At 38.2% G+C, this 18,960-nt stretch overlaps 1 protein-coding gene across 1 annotated transcript; it reads right to left on the bottom strand.

Annotated features, from left to right (window-relative positions):
- LOC139456404 (E-selectin-like) lies at positions 1 to 18,564 on the bottom strand. The gene is made up of 11 exons (XM_071238106.1): positions 18,346 to 18,564; positions 8,694 to 8,784; positions 8,071 to 8,256; positions 5,655 to 5,834; positions 3,562 to 3,741; positions 2,692 to 2,837; positions 2,336 to 2,417; positions 1,722 to 1,862; positions 1,065 to 1,157; positions 287 to 460; positions 1 to 83 (listed from the first exon to the last, which is right to left on the bottom strand). Exons 1-11 carry the CDS (start codon positions 18,562 to 18,564, stop codon positions 1 to 3), a joined length of 1,575 nt encoding a protein of 524 aa, XP_071094207.1.
- Positions 18,565 to 18,960: the final 396 nt, after the last annotated feature.

Raw genomic sequence — 18,960 nt, forward strand, 5'->3', positions numbered from 1 at the left:
TCAACAACATACGTAGAATACGGTAGTTCGGTCCGGCCTGTCAGTCTTACTCTCCACGTGGCATGTCGGGGTACCCCCGTCGTCTGAAAGTATTAAAAGTAAAAAGTAGTACTTAAGTTAGAGCAAGTGGAGGCTTCCAGAAGCGAGTATCATTACCAACTGTCAGTTCTTACCCCTCCTGTTATACAGTATGGCTGACATTGCCTTCTCGCTGTTATCCTCTTATTCGCTATTGAAGATGCGACTGAAAGTATCAACTGACTGCGTTCATTTTTTTTCTCAGTACCTGCTATATATGAGCCTCGTGCTTCTTTCCATGGATTGCGTCCTCCACAACCAGTGAGGGTGAAGCCGTAAGGACACGTCGCCTTCAGCAGTCCGCTCACAGGTTGAGGCTTTGCCGAGTGTACACTACACGAGAGACCCGGAGCTCGGCAGCAGGTGGCATAGGAATACACGCCTGCAATAAGAAAACACTCATAGGGAATGTATATATTTCTACCATCGTGACGTACCAGCTGCTCCAAATACAAATGAAAGCTAATTTATTGACACAATGTTTGTGATTCCGTGTGACATTACTAGTCACTTGTTCTCTTTATCATATGGCCCGTGGGGATTCGTTGTAGTATATGCCCACAGCACCACAATCAATTTAACGCCGCACTCAGCAATATTCCAGCTACATGACGGCCGTCTGTAAATAATCGAGCCTGGACCAGACAATCCTACTGATTGACATCATGAACATCGATCCATGCAACTGGGATACAATGACATGCATCAACCAAGTCAGCGAGCCACCCTTACTTCAAGCATGGGCTGCTGAAGACCTATTCTACCCCGGATCTTCTCGGGTCCACAGTCGCAAGAGGCGACTAAGTTGTGAACTTGTGATTTCTGGTCCCAAGCAGCCTGTGCTTAATGGATCGTATTGTCGATTACGTAAATGCTGTCGTCATATAGCACGAATATCGACGATTGCGGCGTTAAACAAACACGCACGCACACACGCACGGACGGAAACACGCACACACTTAGAAACACGCGTGTTGCTTTTTTACCTGTAACAGAGAATGCCCCGGCGTATGCACGGCAGTAACTAGGGTTGATCTCCACGCCATCCAGATAACCATTAGGCTGATGCACACCACATCCTGATAAAAGCAGGCATGGTGGATAGTTCTTTAGCGTAGTGGACATAGTAAACGCATACTTAATTAGGAAACCAGGTTGACATGAGAGGGTTTGAGTGTGTGGTGGATATGGTGCGGAATACACAATCGTCCTCCAGATAGTAGACACAGCCCTTGTGATCAATGTCACGTTTAGTGTTGTTGAAGGGTTAATGTGTGTAGTGCGTAACTCCCAACCAAAGCGCAAATGAAATTTTCCCTTCCGGTTATGTTTCCATAAATCTGATCTAAAATAGGCCACGCCCACTGGCGAACTACTGTTTCCTTATTGGCTGAACATTGTGTGGGAGGGGCTTGTTTTGCGTTACTGCACTGAACAATGTCACTGGTTTCGCTTCGTTGTCTGCGGTCTGTGTTAATGATTAAGTAAGGAGTCTGAAAAAGTAATTATTGCTGACGTATTTATTTATTAGATTTAACTTAAATATCGCATTGTGTTAACGGAGGTATTACACTTCAATCAACGCAAATAAATATTGAAGTAAGTTTTTCAATGGATCGGAAATATACTTCCATACATCTTACCCATGACTTGAAAGGACTTGAAACATTCCGACTGAACATGTGCATCATTGATGTTCCTAGATGGTCCATCAGTGAGGTATTCACAGTGTAGTCCTTCCTGTTTACAGCATCTAGCAGAGGCGTACTGTGCTGAGGCGCCAGCTATTCAGACATAAACATACAAATGCTACCATAGAATGGAAAACTTAAACTAGACAGGCTGGTGTTATTACCATTTTGACATTTCTCATAAAAAAATGTTTTAAAAATTAACGTGGGAACATCATACTGGGAACATCGAAATGGGCAAGACAAGCTTTTTACTCACTTTAACGTAAAATGATATTGCACTCATCTGTGGAATGTGATCTTATATTAAGACATGTTTAAGAAACACAGAAACAAACTTTATGTTCTCACTCTTTGTAGTGTTTAACATATTCACCAATGACTGGTTATTAGTTATCTTGGTAGGAGGTGAATATTTCGTTTTTAGTAGTGTGTACTTGTCACAAATGAATATGACAGGACACTCATCTCAAACAACTCCGATGTTACAATTTGTACATAAGTAACTTTAATAGTTCATATGGTTTTATCATCAGTATTCGAAACCTGCCACATTTAAGACTTACTTGTGCTCGTTGTGTCAATTTGGCAGAAAGGAGTGTCCTTGACCATGACTATTTTAACGCCGTTGTTTTTGCCACTTGAAGACTGTAAATAAAGCAGTGTTGACGAGGTGAACCCGCTTGCATGACATGATGCTCTGTTTGCGTGCTTGCGTGTAAGATGTATACAAGTATGAAGTCGTTTTAGTCAAACTAACTATTTCGATCCTCTTAAGTGAGCCTTCGAGTGATGTTGATGAAAAAAGTCAGCTATAACACCAAGGCATGTCAGCTCGATGTGGGAACGGTCTTTGTCAGAATGTCGATTTTGGCCAGAAATAAAAGCAGTAGTAATAACGACGTAAAACACACGGTAGTACCGCAGATTTTGAGGAGCAGCCTATCAGCATCTCATCAACCTCACAGGACACTGACATCAGACTGCCGGCCGGGGACATCCTGTCAGTACACGTCAACTTCGCCGGACCAGCAGACAGCGTCTTCGTCGTGATCCAATTGCGGATGACTGCAACCAAAGATAGGTCATTCACAGATACTGTCAGCGATAGGTGTGTTGATGACGCAAGAACACTCATTGGCCCTGTGCATGTAGTTAATTATGACGTCGATCCCCGTGAAGATCCGGGTAAGAATTAGTCTATGATTGTTGTCAGAGGCTATAGAGGCACGGGATAAGGTGGCCATGGACATGATGAGGCGGTCATGCTATGATATCAATCACTGGATTACCTAGACCAGACTCGATATACAGACTGCCGCCATACAGCTGGAATATTGTTGAGTGCATGAAACTAACACATATATGACAGGTCGAGGCGTTAGAACTAAACCTTGGTATACTGTTAATGACACGACTTTAGGGTCCGATCATCGGTGTCAGGTATTTAAGCGCCCTAAATATGATACAGATAAAGATAAAACCGATAAAGGTGATACAAATAAAGAAGATAAAGGTGATAAAGATAAAGATGTTGAAGATAAAGAAGTTGAAGACGGATGATAAAGATAAAAATGATAAAGATAAAGATGTTATAGATAAAGATATTGAAGATAAAGATGATAAAAAATAGACGAAGAAGTGAGACGAAGAGATAATTCTGGATAACTTTTCCGCCTGCTAAAATGAGTTAGAAAAGATAGGTGTTGTTTGTTTCAATTGTACCCTCATTTTATGCAATCCTTCAAGTGAACTGGAGGTTTGCAATGACATCACTATATGGAAAATGTACCTTGGCAGTCCAACGATGTTGATGACCACTGTCCGTTCGCCTGACAGGTGATGGTGTCGTCCCCGCCATGGTTCCTGTAGCCAGCAGAACACGTGAAGGTCACCGTCGTGTTGAATGTGGTGGTCATCTGGACGCTGGGCTCTGTGTTGTTTCTTGCGGCAGGAATCCCACAATCCACCGCTAAAACAAGTTAGATGTTGTGATCGTACCGTAGTTGTAATACATCAGTTGATTAAATATAGAGATGATAAAGATAATAAAGGATGAAGGCGATAAAGCTAAGGGTGAGAACGAAGAAAAAGCTAAGCGCCGTCGCAATATATCAGTATAACCAGTATCTATTACTTCACAGGTCTAGTCTAAAACAAGTTTAATCTTTTGATCGTACCGAAGTTGTAATACATCAGTATGGTTAAAGATAGAGATGATAAAAATAAAGACGATAAAGTTAAGGGTGATAAAGATTCAGAAAATAAAGCGGAGGGGGATAAAGACAAAGATGACAAATAAATAAGATAAAATGATAAAAATAGAGATCATAAAGATAAAGATGAAATGATTTTACAGATGAAGAAGTTATAGGCATAAAAGATAAAGATGACAAAGATAAAGAAGATGACGCTAGGATGATAAAGATAAAGAAGATAAAGCTAATGATGATTAAAATAAAAAGATAAAACTAAGGGTGATGAGATAAAGAAGATAAAGCTAATGATGATAAAGATAAGAAGATAACGCTAAGGATGATAAAAATAAAGAAGATAAAGCTAAGGGTGATATGATTAAGAAGATAATGCTAAGGATGATAAGATAAAGAAGATAACGCTAAGGATGATAAAAATAAAGAAGATAAAGCTAAGGGTGATATGATTAAGAAGATAATGCTAAGGGTGATAAGATAAAGAAGATAAAGCTAAGGATGATAAAGATAAAGAAGATAATGCTAAGGATGATAAAGACAAAGAAGATGAAGCTAATGATCATAAAAATAAAAAAGATAAAGCTAAGGATGAAAAAGATAAAGAAGGTAAAGCTGAAGATGATAAAGATAAAGAAGATAAAGATAAAGAATATAAAGCTAAGGATGATAAAAAAAAGATAAAGCTAAGGGTGATCAGATTAAGAAGATAAAGCTAAGGGTGATAAAGATTAAGAAGATGAAGCTAATGATCGTAAAAATAAAGAAGATAAAGCTATGGATGAAAAAGATAAAGAAGATAAAGATAAAGATGATAAAGATAAAGGAGATAAAGCTAAAGATGATGAAGATAAAGAATATAAAGCTAAGGGTGATAAAAATAAAGAAGATAAAGCTAAGGGTGATCAGATCAAAAAGATAAACCAAAGGATGATAAAGATAAGAAGATAATGCTAAGAATGATAAAGACAAATAAGAGAAAGCTAAAGAAGATAAAGATAAAAAAGATATCGCTAAGGATGGTAAAGACAAAGAAGAGAAAGCTAAGGATGATAAAAATAAAGATAACGCTAAGGATGATGCAGATAAAGAAGAAAAAGCTAAGGATGATGCAGATAAAGAAGATAAAGCTAAGGATGGTGGATATCGAAGATAAAGCTAAGGATGGTGAAGATAAAAACGATGTAGATAAAGATCAAGAGGCTGAGGATGATGAAGATAAAGATGAAATGATTTTACAGATAAAAAAGATGTAGGCATCAAAGATCAAGATGATAAAGATAACTAAGATCAAGCTAGGGATGATGAAGATAAAAAAGTTAAAGCTAAGGATGATGAAGATAAAAAAGATAAAACTAGGGATGATGAAGATAAAGAAGATAAAGCTAAGGATGGTGGATAACGAAGATAAAGCTAAGGATGGTGAAGATAAAAACGATGTAGATAAAGATCAAGAGGCTGAGGAAGATGAAGATGATAAATATAAAATGATCAGGTAAATATCTTAAAGATAAAGATGATGAATTCCTATAAAGAGATAATTCTGGATAACTTTTCCGCCTGCTAAAATGAGTTAGAAAAGATAGGTGTTGTTTGTTTCAATTGTACCCTCATTTTATGCAATCCTTCAAGTGAACTGGAGGTTTGCAATGACATCACTATATGGAAAATGTACCTTGGCAGTCCAACGATGTTGATGACCACTGTCCGTTCGCCTGACAGGTGATGGTGTCGTCCCCGCCATGGTTCCTGTAGCCAGCAGAACACGTGAAGGTCACCGTCGTGTTGAATGTGGTGGTCATCTGGACGCTGGGCTCTGTGTTGTTTCTTGCGGCAGGAATCCCACAATCCACCGCTAAAACAAGTTAGATGTTGTGATCGTACCGTAGTTGTAATACATCAGTTGATTAAATATAGAGATGATAAAGATAATAAAGATGAAGGCGATAAAGCTAAGGGTGATAACGAAGAGAAAGCTAAGCGTCGTGGCAATATATCAGTATAACCAGTATCTATTACTTCACAGGTTTAGAAACCCACCACCATAGTGTCACCGTGGATCAATTTTACCCAAATCACGGTCCAGTTCTATGTTCTATGTTCCCCGACGTAAGTACCAACACTGCTCGGTAAATTCCGGCGGCTGTCATTGTACAGTTTGTTGTCATTTGGTGTTAGAGAATTAGTGGCCCAACTATTTGTTCTCATTTGTTCGCTACCATATTCTTCTACTGAAAATGTTTTTCTGTAATTTTTTTTGCCTCGTCAATAATTTTACATATCTTGTCGTGAATGTTTGATGATACCGTTGGATATCTTCTGTTCAGCGCTTTATTTTGAAACTTACATCTCCAGTGTAGATATAGTAGTTAATTTGCTATTTGCGTTTTTCCCGTGTTTAGAAACACACGTTGGCTTGCCGCCTCAGTCAGTTGTATTCTCCGGCGTTCCTCGACAGGATGTCGCCTCCGACGTCCGCGTGCGCCGAATATTTAGACTTTCTTGATCTCGTATCTTCAACCTCCAGGCTTCGTTAAATCGTTCACGATTCTCTCGCTACTGGAGTGGTCACGGTCGGAAGAGGGTACGGGCTTTGTCGATCTATATTCTGACTTAGTCTGGTTACACTGAACTAAACGTAGTTATTAGGGCTTGTAATACTCTGTTTTTATAGCATCCGTGGATAACCAACTTTCCCGTGATTTCTAAACTCTTAGTAACTAGTGTTAATAGTGCTCAGGTATTCTAGTAATCCATAGATGACCAACTTTCTCTTGATTAACTAACAATTTTGGAACTTTAGTGCTTCTTTGTTCAGTCAAAGTGACAGAAACTGTAGTCGATTTTTGTAGTCGAAGTGACTCATTTTTGGGATAATTTCTTGGTGTATATTTCACCTTTGTTTACTGAGCCGAGTTTATTCACTCATTACAGTGTGGAGTTCTTTGACTCAGGTGTTAACTTGTCGCAACCGACAATTGGCAGTCGACTCTCCCGGTCCATAGCTTGTCACATTGTTGTTTTAGCTACCTTCCTTTTTATAGCTGTAATACAGTTGTTTAGCTAAAACGTGGTTGTATATTTGCGCTGATAGAATTAATTTGTGATCTGTGTGAGAGCAGAGTGGATTTATTTGTAATTGTCAACTATTAGTACAATTAGTAGTTATTTGATACCCGTGAACCTTTTACCACGTTTTCTTTATCACTTTATTGGAGCACAACTCCGTGGCAATAGCAGATGCATGTCATGTAGTGCTGTTTACCCGGACACTGTACTGATGTTTACCTGTACACAGTAGTTATGTTTAACTGTATATAACAGCAATGTTCACATACAAACAGTGGTAATGTTCACCTGTACACTGTAGTAATGTTCACCTGTACACTGTAGTAATGTTCACCTGTACACTGTAGTAATGTTTACCTGTACACTGTAGTGATGTTTACCTGTACACTGTAGTAATGTTTACCTGTACACTGTAGTAATGTTTACCTGTACATCGTAGTAATGTTTACTGTACACTGTAGTGATGTTTACCTGTACACTGTAGTGATGTTTACCTGTACACTGTAGTAATGTTTACCTGTACATTGCAGTGATGTTTACCTGTACACTGTAGTGATGATAACCTGCACACTGCAGTGATGTTTACCTGCACACTGCAGTGATGTTAACCTGTACATTGCGGTGATGTTAACCTGCACACTGCAGTGATGTTAACCTGCACACTGCAGTGATGTTTAACTGCACACTGCAGTGATGTTTACCTGTACACTGTAGTGATGTTAACCTGCACATTGCAGTGATGTTAACCTGCACACTGCAGTGATGTTAACCTGTACATTGCGGTGATGTTAACCTGCACACTGCAGTGATGTTAACCTGTACATTGCGGTGATGTTAACCTGCACACTGCAGTGATGTTAACCTGCACACTGCAGTGATGTTTACCTGCACACTGCAGTGATGTTAACCTGTACACTGCAGTGATGTTAACCTGTACACTGCAGTGATGTTAACCTGTACATTGCTGGGATGTTTATTTGTACACTGTATTGATGTTTACCTGTACATCGTAGTATGTATACCTGTACACTGTAGTGTCGGAGGTGACCACTGCCCACTGTCCTGACAAACAGTGACCCCGCTGCCCCCTGTCTTGTTGTGACCCAGCTCGCACGTGTACACGCTCCATGCCCCCAAGTGGCTTTCGTTCCATCCTGTCTCTGTCATAACCAGTGTAGGTCGCAGCGGGGTTTGGTCGCAATCGGATCCTGAGCACGGTACCATAGTTATAGTACATGCCTCCGTTTATATATTATTATGTCACCAACTTACAAACAGAAAAACTTGACATAGGTATTTGAAATTCCGGCACCTCGTTTAAAAAGTCACAAAAAATGCCAAGACCAAAACTGTTTTCATGGCAAAATCGTGTAACGGCAGTCTAGTTCACGGATATCTTACACAACGTGGGTAGCATCACCAGTTTTACAACGGTAAAACCCACCCAGTGGAACACCCATTTCGACATTAAACCATCAGGTTGAATCAGGGTTTTACAAAACATCAACATTTTCTTCATAAAAATAATATTTTCTATATTTAAGATTGATGAGACTGAAATGTGGAAATGTTGCGATCCAACGCAATTGATAGTCTTTTGGCGTGTGTTTGAGGTGTCCTCCAGTGTGTAAGACTACGACCTTACCTGACAAGCACACGTGGCCATCCCCCGACGCAGCAACAACACAGATCTGATCCTTTCTGCAAGGGCGAACTCGACAAGGGCTCGGTGACACCTGGAAGAAGAGATTCGCCAAGGATTCGTTTACTAATAAGCTAAATATGGTCTTATTAGCCTCTTGAATTTAACCTTGTGTAAGACCTATATAGATACCACTCTCCTATATTGTACTTGGTCCAGTAAGAATATCCATCACAACCACATTAGGTCTACACATCCGTGTCCCTTAATCCAATATTTCTCTGTATAACCCTAATATAGCAGGAATCTGATCATCCAGGTATTCTTGTGATGATACCACGCGGGTATATTTACAGGCTCTCATACAAGGTTTGATCCGGGTAAGCACATAGAGTCTGATGCAAGATCTCATACGTGTATTCATACAACATATGATACAAGGTCTCATACGGGTATCCATACATCGTCTGATACAAGGTCTTATGCGCGTATTATGGAGCGTCTGATGCAGTGTCTGATACGGGTATTTACACAGGGTCTTATAGATGATCGGGTACAAATTCTGATACAGATCTGTCTCTAGAAGAAGCAAATATATAAAACACGTCCCATTTTAATTCTGGAAACCCAAAAGTCCAGAAACTCTACGCTCTTTGCCCAGTCTCGGTTAAAGGTATTTACAAAATTAAACATGCCGTTTTCATGGGAACATACCAAGGAAGAAAAAATGAAAATTTTTTTTTCAAAAACTCAATATTTAGACTATGTCGCCCATGGGCCTGCCCATGGGCAAAGTGTGGCCCATGGGCCTGCCCATGGGCGAAGTCTGGCCCATGGGTAGGCCCATGGGCAGGCCCATGGGCGAGAATATGTTCCTTTACTTAAACCTCATGTTTTTGTTTCGCAAATACATTTAATGTATTCATTCAAGTATCATGACACAGAATTTAACTCATTTTAACTTAATTCAACGATTTTATAGCGATATTGAAATATTTCGCCCATGGGCGAGAAAAAGGTTTGGCCCATGGGCAGGCCCATGGGCGAGAACATGTTCCTTTACTCAAAACTCATGTTTTTGTTTCGCAAATACATTAAATGTATTTATTGAAGTATCATGACACAAAATTTAACTCATTTTAACTTAATTCAACGATTTTATAGCGATATTGAAATATTTCGCCCATGGGCGAGAAAAAGGTTTGGCCCATGGGCAGGCCCATGGGCGAGAACATGTTCCTTTACTCAAAACTCATGTTTTTGTTTCGCAAATACATTAAATGTATTTATTGAAATATCATGACACAAAATTTAACTCATTTTAACTTAATTCAACGATTTTATAGCGATATTGAAATATTTCGCCCATGGGCGAGAAAAAGGTTTGGCAGGCCCATGGGCGAGAACATGTTCCTTTACTCAAAACTCATGTTTTTGTTTTGCAAATACATTAAATGTATTTATTCAAGTATCATGACACAAAATTTAACTAATTTTTACTTAATTCAACTATTTTACGGCGTTATTAAAATATTTCGCCCATATTTTCGTCAGTCCCTTTCAAGCATCAACTAACTGTTTGCAAAGTATATTGTATCATGTGAAATATATACTTTATATTATATCATTACATTACTATCTAAAAAGGGCATTTGGTTGGATGTTTCCTTTAGTTCTACAAATTTCACCTGTTTTACATATTGTAGCGATCTTTAATGAACCCGGCCTTACCTCTCAAAACGTTTTGACAGTTTATCATACGAATTCATGTGCGTGTACTCCAATTCATTGGAGTTATTTTCCACAACATTAAATTTTAGTTAGTTTCTATTTCATTTCCCATTTTATGTCCCGTTGATACATCACACTGGGCAATTACGTGACACTAGGTATGCAATATACAGGTACGCGTGCGCGTATTTTAATGAAAAAAACTATTCGTCTTTTATTGCATAACGTTTGGCTGAATATCTTACATTCTAACGAAATCTCGAAATAATTATTTAATTACATGCGGTTTCGAACTGACCAGTGGGAATTATGTTTCAATGCGATTGAGGAAAACGTGAGTGAATATTGTGACACTAAAGCAACTTTTAACTGCATTTTCACTTTTGGTATGAAAATGGTAACAGTTCAGTAAAAACAACAGCCTTCTTATGATAATTCTCATTAGTACGTTGTATCTAATTACAGTGTCGGCCTTATTTACAGGTGATTCTACAATACCTGCTCTCTCGGTCAATTACGATCTACCACACCACGCGTGAATAAACAGTTATGCAGGTGTTGCTGTGGGCAAATACCTAGCCTGAAAATGTTTATTTTTTTAGGATACATGTTTTACAAATGTTCGTTGATATGTGGATATATTAAGCACAAAGACAAAAAAATGTTTATGAAAGATGAATTAGTGCCTTTATATATTCATCGAGATGTGTATCATCGTTTAATGGGGTCATTCAATAAACGTGTGTTTGGAGGAGATATCAAAGGAGCCGCCCAATATACACAGTGTCGTCCGGTGAACTACCACCCCACCCTGTCCATTAGAGTTATGTAATCGGTACACAAATATATTTGATGCGGTGTCAGTGCGGAAGGAGTTTGAATTACGTCCGCCACTTGCCACAGAAATCCTCAAAGTATAGAAACAATAAACAAGGTCAATCCGTACTAATTACCTAGTGACGCACGTAACAACGACTGTCAATAGGGAAAATGGTGAAAAGAAATTGAAAAAGATTTTAATAAAACATTATTGTACTAAAAAAATTGCAAAAGCGGTGCCCAAAATTGTTTGACCGTGTAATGTGTGTTGTAAACTGACGAATAGCAAGTAATTGTCATGCTGTACGCATGGTTCCATATACAAATTCAGTTATACAACCGGTATGAAACTGAGAACTGAGATGCCAAGTACAACCTGCATTCACACACGGAAGCAATATACTTGTGTATATGCCCTCTCCTCTGAAAAATGTATCACTAAAGTATTTGCATTGTAATAAATATAGTAATGATAAAACTTGGTAATTTGGTAGGTCTCCGACAGATATGATTTTCAGTTTTTTTACACCTTTGATTGATACGGATTACGTACCTGTAGTCTAGTCACTGTCTCTAATGTATCTGCTTGTTAGAAATTTCAAATGTCTTGTTATAGCACTGTTCCTAAAATACGGCAGTTTCTTTTGTCGGGTATAAATAGTTGATTCGTCTTGTCACGCAGTCATTTTTACTTGATCGAATGATTTCCACAAAAAAATACGGCAGAGAGTTTTGTATTTTATTATATTTTTAGAAGATTTTAGAAGATGCTTACATCACTGTATCTCAGAACGTAAAACTGATAAAATTCAAACATGTAATTAGTACACAGTTAATTGTTACATATAATTTCCTGCATATTCCTTTTTGAACAAAAAGCCTACATGTATACTGATATCGGTGTCCACTGTTAAAAGGGTATTAGTGCAGTCAGCCATGGTAAATGGAGAGACAATAATAAGGTGATTAATTATAGTCTGTTGCAGAATATGCGGTATAAGTGTAGTCATTCATACATATACACATTACACATATACAGATGAAATACACGATATGATGCAGTGCAAGAACAAATTAAGATACGGTTTCTATTAAAAATAATTATACGATTTTGGGTTTAATTAGCATGTTTAAATTTTCAGGCCAACACGGCTGAGATACAGCATCGGCATACTCAACTGGAGTTGTTTTCTGCCGGTCGTAAGTTCATTGTTTGACTGAGCACACTCGTGTCGGGGTTGCGATATTTTCTTCTCTTTGTTGGCAGCCTGCCACCGGTCTGAATTTTGAGAAAGGTCTCAGCATGGGACTGTTAATTACTTCTTAATGATGTCTACAAGCTTACAAACTTGTAGATGTTGGGTGCGGTTAGGACCAAACTTTTTCAACTCAGAGTGTTAGTGGTCCTGGAACCCATAGTGTCAAACAGGTTCTGCACAAAACGTCCATCAGATTCTACTGTTCAGCAACATTGTCACTGAATTTCAGAACTCTGGCATGATATAATAATCAAGGATTTCGAAGGTGAACGAGGGGAAAGGCAGACGCACGTGGATTTACCCTCAGGTTATTATTGTCTGGAGTTCACATTTTGGGGCATGTCATATACTAATTGAAACAGAGTTCACCTGCACATGTCCACTCTAGTGATACAGACTGTAACCAAAAATGCAATGAGCCGTAGCTCTTAATCCCTTATAACAACGGTAACAACAACCAGGGTGAGGACACAGTAAGGTTAAACCGTGTCCAATAGACAATCTGAGGTGGGTATCTCCCATCAAGTCAGCTCTGTTTTTAAGCGCATAGTTATGTTTTTACATATTGAAATAAAAGGAATTTAAAAAATTATATTTAACAAACCTACACATTACTAAATACAAAACTTTATAACCCTTTCTAGACTTCGTTCCAATTAACCTGGATCCAATTCAACTCGCTCGCGAAGGTCGTATGCGACTTTAAAGTGAATACGTCTACAGTGTACAAGTAACTTTTAACTGTATCATATATACTCATGATAAGCAATTATTTTCGTTCCTAATTCGAATGAGCACATTCTGAGGCTAAATCTGCAAAAGGACAGATAAAATATTTCTTTGTACAATGCAAACGATACAAACGTAGCGGCTGATAATAGAGACAATGATTAAATAATCTGCAATATATCAAGTGTTCTCGTTCAATCTATTGTACATATTGAAGTGATTGTAAAGTTTCAAGGAGTACTAAAATGTTGTGGTATTATGAATGTATTTGGAATATGAATAGCGAAAAACATTCACCATATCGGATGTACATGTATAACTTGTCTTCCAACACCACGCTTGTGCCGAGGCCCATGGTCATAAAACTAATCGGTCCCATAAAAGGAGCAAATAGTTTCGCAGATACTTTTTGCTATGGTTCACTCCCAATTGTCAGACGACCTAATCATCAGTCAGACCAGTCAAGTGTGACCAGCGTACCTGCCTGGTTTTGGCTCCTAATTACTGAACTGCCCAATACTGTCATACTGTGGGCAGAGTAAGCGGCCTCGTTGAGTGATACAGACTAACCAGATTATGATTGTGTTTGTAAGTTGCGTTTAATCTGTGTCGGGTTGCAGTTGTTTTATTAGTCGAGACTAGGGGTAGTTTTTTCAATGAAACCTTTTAGCCGTTGAGTTTGTTTTGCATTCATTTCATTAAATACATTGTTAGGTAGAATAATAACACGTTATATGGATTAAACATCTCCTTTATCTGAGTATAATCTCACATGTACTCTAAGTACCGTACTATATTACTTTGCGGAGACACTGAGTTTAATTTTTTAGTTGGCATTGTATGCTGTCTGAATGACTTTACACAAATCCCTGCATTCAATAGACCCGTGAAGATTTTCAACAAACCATTCTTGGCGTAAAAGGGCGACAGCGCTTGTCGTAAGAGGCGACTACCGGGATCGGGTGGTCAGGCTCGCTGACTTGGTTGATGCATGTCATCGTATCCCAATTGCGTGGATCGATGCACATGATGTCAATCACTGGATTGTCTGGTCCAGACTCGATTATTTACAGACCGCCGTCATACAGCTGAAATATTGCTAAGTGTGGCGTTATACAACTAACAAACAAACAAAACACAAAAAGAGAAAGTGTATGAGTACTAAAACTTGCAATAGATATGCGCACCCTACGTACACACATGAGTCCCATTCGACAGTCTACAACACACGAATAACTGTCAAACAAGTTTGGGTACCCCTTCTGTTCAGGCAAGTTATTTAGTTCGATAATTTTGTATTAAAATCCTTTTCAATTTGTTTTCATCCTTTTTCCCTATTCCATGCATGTTTATGTTACTACATCTTATTGCTCATGTTTCCAAGTATTGTAAAACACTTTAATGTTTCTCCTTCTTAATCTAACGTTATAACATTTCCGGTCATTGCCATCATCTAATACACAAGATATGATACCAAGACATATTTTATTCGGTTTTATGGTCTATGCGGTCTTACAATTGATTTTATTAGTCTTTAAATCTTATGTCTAGTAAATACTTTCACAAACAGGGCTGTTAACTGATATAAGGAATGTAACATCCAGTTGAGGACTGAATACGACGTACGTTAGTCTGGTAACGATATTTCTACAATTAATATTTTGAATAAGCCGTTAATACGCCAGTTGTGACAGGGATGATGGTATGGTAGATGTAGCAGACATATTGACAGCCGTTGTTAACCGAGTCACTAGGTTATTAGTACGGCATTGGCCTTGTTGATTGGTACTATACTTTGAGGATTTCTGTGGCCACTGGCGGACGTAATTCAAACTCCTTCCACACTGACATCGCACCAAATATATTTGTGTACCGATTACATAACTCTTATTGACAGGGTAGGGTGGTAGTTCACGCGAAACGGACGACACTGTGTAAATTGAGCGGCTCCTTTGATATCGCCTCACAACATACTTTTAATTAATGACCAATTAAACGGTGATACACATCAGGATCGCGGAGAAAAAACAAGCTTCTTTCGCGTTGAATATATATATCAAGGCACAAATTCATCTTTCATAAACTTTTTGTGTCTTGGTGCTTAATATATCCACATATCAACGAAAAAATGTAATACATGTATCCACAAAAATATACATGTACAGGCTAGGTATTTGCCCACAGCAACACCTGCATAACTGTTTATTCACGCGTGGTGTGGCAGATTGTAATTGACAGACAACAAGTATTGTAGAATCACCTGTAAATAAGGCCGACACTGTAATTAGACACAACGTACTAATGAGAATATGAGAATTATCATAAGAAGGCTGATACGTTTTTCTTAACTATTACCATTTTCATACCAAAAGTGACAATACAGTTAAAAGTTGCTTTAGTGCCACAATATTCACTCACGTTTTCCTCAATCGCATTGAAACATAATTCCTACTGGTCAGTTCGACACTGCTTGTAATTAAATAATTATTTCGAGATTTCGTTAGAATGTAAGATATTCAGCCAAACGTTATGCAATAAAAGACGAATAGTTTCTTTCCATTAAAATACGCGCACGCGTACCTGTCACGTAATTGCCCAGTGTGATGTATCAACGGGACATAAAATGAGAAATGAAATAGAAACTAACTAAAATTTAATGTTGTACACGCACATGAATTCGTATGATAAATTGCCAAAACGTTTTGAGAGATAAGGCCGGGTTCATTAAAGATGTTGGGTGCGGTTAGGACCAAACTTTTTCAGCTCAGAGTTGTGACATTGTCACTGAATTTCAGAACTCTGACATGATATAATAATCAAGGATTTCGAAGGCAAAACCTTTTCTCGCCCATGGGCGAAATATTTCAATATCGCTATAAAATCCTTGAATTAAGTAAAAATTAGTTAAATTTTGTGTCATGATACTTAAATAAATACATTTAATGTATTTGCGAAACAAAAACATGAGTTTTGAGTAAAGGAACATATTCTCGCCCATGGGCCTGCCAAACCTTTTTCTCGCCCATGGGCGAAATATTTCAATATCGCTATAAAATCGTTGAATTAAGTTAAAATGAGTTAAATTTTGTGTCATGATATTTCAATAAATACATTTAATGTATTTGCGAAACAAAAACATGAGTTTTGAGTAAAGGAACATGTTCTCGCCCATGGGCCTGCCCATGGGCCAAACCTTTTTCTCGCCCATGGGCGAAATATTTCAATATCGCTATAAAATCGTTGATTTAAGTTAAAATGAGTTAAATTTTGTGTCATGATACTTCAATAAATACATTTAATGTATTTGCGAAACAAAATCATGAGTTTTAAATACAGGAACATATTCTCGCCCATGGGCCAAACCTTTTTCTCGCCCATGGGCGAAATATTTCAATATCGCTATTAAATCGTTGAATTAAGTTAAAATGAGTTAAATTTTGTGTCATGATACTTGAATGAATACATTAAATGTATTTGCGAAACAAAAACATGAGTTTTAAGTAAAGGAACATATTCTCGCCCATGGGCCTGCCCATGGGCCTACCCATGGGCCAGACTTCGCCCATGGGCAGGCCCATGGGCCACACTTCGCCCATGGGCAGGCCCATGGGCGACATAGTCTAAATATTGAGTTTTTGAACATTTTTTTTTTTCATTTTTTCTTCCTTGGTATGTTCCCATGAAAACGGCATGTTTAATTTTGTAAATACCTTTAACCGAGACTGGGCAAAGAGCGTAGAGTTTCTGGACTTTTGGGTTTCCAGAATTAAAATGGGACGTGTTATATGTTCATAGTATATACTCATATAGTATAACCCCTATAATCTCCCCAGTATATATCTTCTTGTATCGTGGACATTCATAATGCAACGGAATAATTTCTCTTCAACAGTACAGATTGTCACGAGTTCTAAATAATCATAGTCGTAAACTTTATCATCTACATATAGTAAACTCTATAGAGCTAACCTCATCACGCAGCGTTATATACGCACATTTCAGGAAACGCAGAAATGGGGTGCAATACAGACAAATCTATCAAATAGCATATTCAAACATCCACCTTTTAGATGACTATAATAGACTCAACTACGTGTAACTTATGTAATTCTGAACCGAGGACTGGATTCACCTCATTACGTCTTGTGACATACCTGGGTGACTTATTCTTCTCGATAAACAACTGGTTTAATGAAGCCATCATCCTAATAGTATTAACTGGTGAACATATGTTTGGATGTCATAGTAATATATTTCTGGCTGCCAAGAGATATTTTATCTCTCAAGTATTAAATATAATAAACGATCTTTAGAATCGTATCAATGAAATACACACAGTATATCATTCACTACAAGGCCTCCGATCCAACATACATACTTTTATAGTGCATAGTTTACATTAATGGTTTCTTGTTTTCAACAATTTGCTTACTTGATATAAATATAAGGCAGTGTTACATATAATATATTTGGTATTGTTTTGTGAAAGGTGTATACGTTTATTAAATGTGCATGGCCCTATAACGTGACTGGACATATGCTTTGTAGTAATGTCAGAGTAATCTTCACAGACAAGGAAAACATGCATTTCAATTTCAACATGAAAAAATAAGCCTTTAGATTCACAATGGTTGGGAAGACGTGGTAATACTCTACCTTATCATAACGACCAGTGTTAACAGCTGTTGTAAAATAATGCATCTAAATATCATAAACACCTCTATATCAATCAATCTATTTTCAAGCACTTAAGATGCCACAGGTCTAGTACACACCACAGAGGTGTTGCACACAATGTTTGTATTGCAGAAAATATATATTGCAGACCATTCATACCCGACATTTACCAAACCACTATTGCATAACATTTTTTCACATCAGTTACCCAGTTATACTTTCTATTCGTATTGTATAATAATCATGATACTGTAATTGTTCTCAGGGTAACTCGATGAATTCATTTTGAGGAGATTTAGCTTGTAATTTATAACTAATATCTGTGAATGTATACAGGAAATCTGTCACATTTGCCATAAAACATCGCCCTAAATGTGTCGATTTATACACCAAGAAATCTGTTACATGCATACAAGTGAAACATGACAGTATCTCGTCACCTTATCTGCAGTGTCCTCCTGGGATAGGTTGTCACCATCAGGGACCCTGGTGGTGATCTGTTCTGGCGCCGTGTACAGATGGCACTCGCGGAACTCGGCGTCATATTTCCGGGCCTGGCACCCACCAGTGACCACACAAAGTCGAAAGCACTGATGAAAATTGTTCACAATCATAGTGGCAAACATCACACTGCTATCGGATGGGGGGGACCCGAACATCTCCACCCCTAGCCCGACACAGGAAACCACCCGACACAGGATCCACAACGCTCTTATCCAAGTCCCCATCGTTAAGGCGGAGTAGTGAGATCGAACGCCGTATGTTCATTATATATGAGTTCGGGTTTCTCCGTAGACAAATGCCTGATTACCTTCAAAGAAAGAACCCTTCTTCGCTGATCTAAACCTGTATCCATGCACGGTGCCAAAATTGGCCGTTGAAATGTATTTCCCTTTAAGCCGTTATACATATGTAATACAGGATATAAATATCAAACATGTCACAAACACTTTGTGCATTTTTGTATTTGTGTATCAAGTTATGTTTAGTTTGCCTTAGTTTGTTCGTGAAGACGCCCGAGCCTGTTTTATGTGGTAACATGCTATATTTCGCAA

The sequence above is a fragment of the Haliotis cracherodii genome, unplaced genomic scaffold (assembly GCF_022045235.1).
Source record: "Haliotis cracherodii isolate W230 unplaced genomic scaffold, xgHalCrac1.p SCAF_1, whole genome shotgun sequence".
NCBI classification, from domain to species: domain Eukaryota; kingdom Metazoa; phylum Mollusca; class Gastropoda; order Lepetellida; family Haliotidae; genus Haliotis; species Haliotis cracherodii.

Bases quoted from the DNA above. Each gene is read 5' to 3' on its own strand.
- LOC139456404 (XM_071238106.1), bottom strand. From the start codon at position 18,564: ATGTTCGGGTCCCCCCCATCCGATAGCAGTGTGATGTTTGCCACTATG. The intron at 8,257-8,693 runs GTAAGGTCGTAG...TACCGTGCTCAG, and splicing joins TGGCCACGTGTGCTTGTCAG to GATCCGATTGCGACCAAACC. The intron at 1,863-2,335 runs GTAAGTCTTAAA...ATGTCTGAATAG, and splicing joins AATTGACACAACGAGCACAA to CTGGCGCCTCAGCACAGTAC.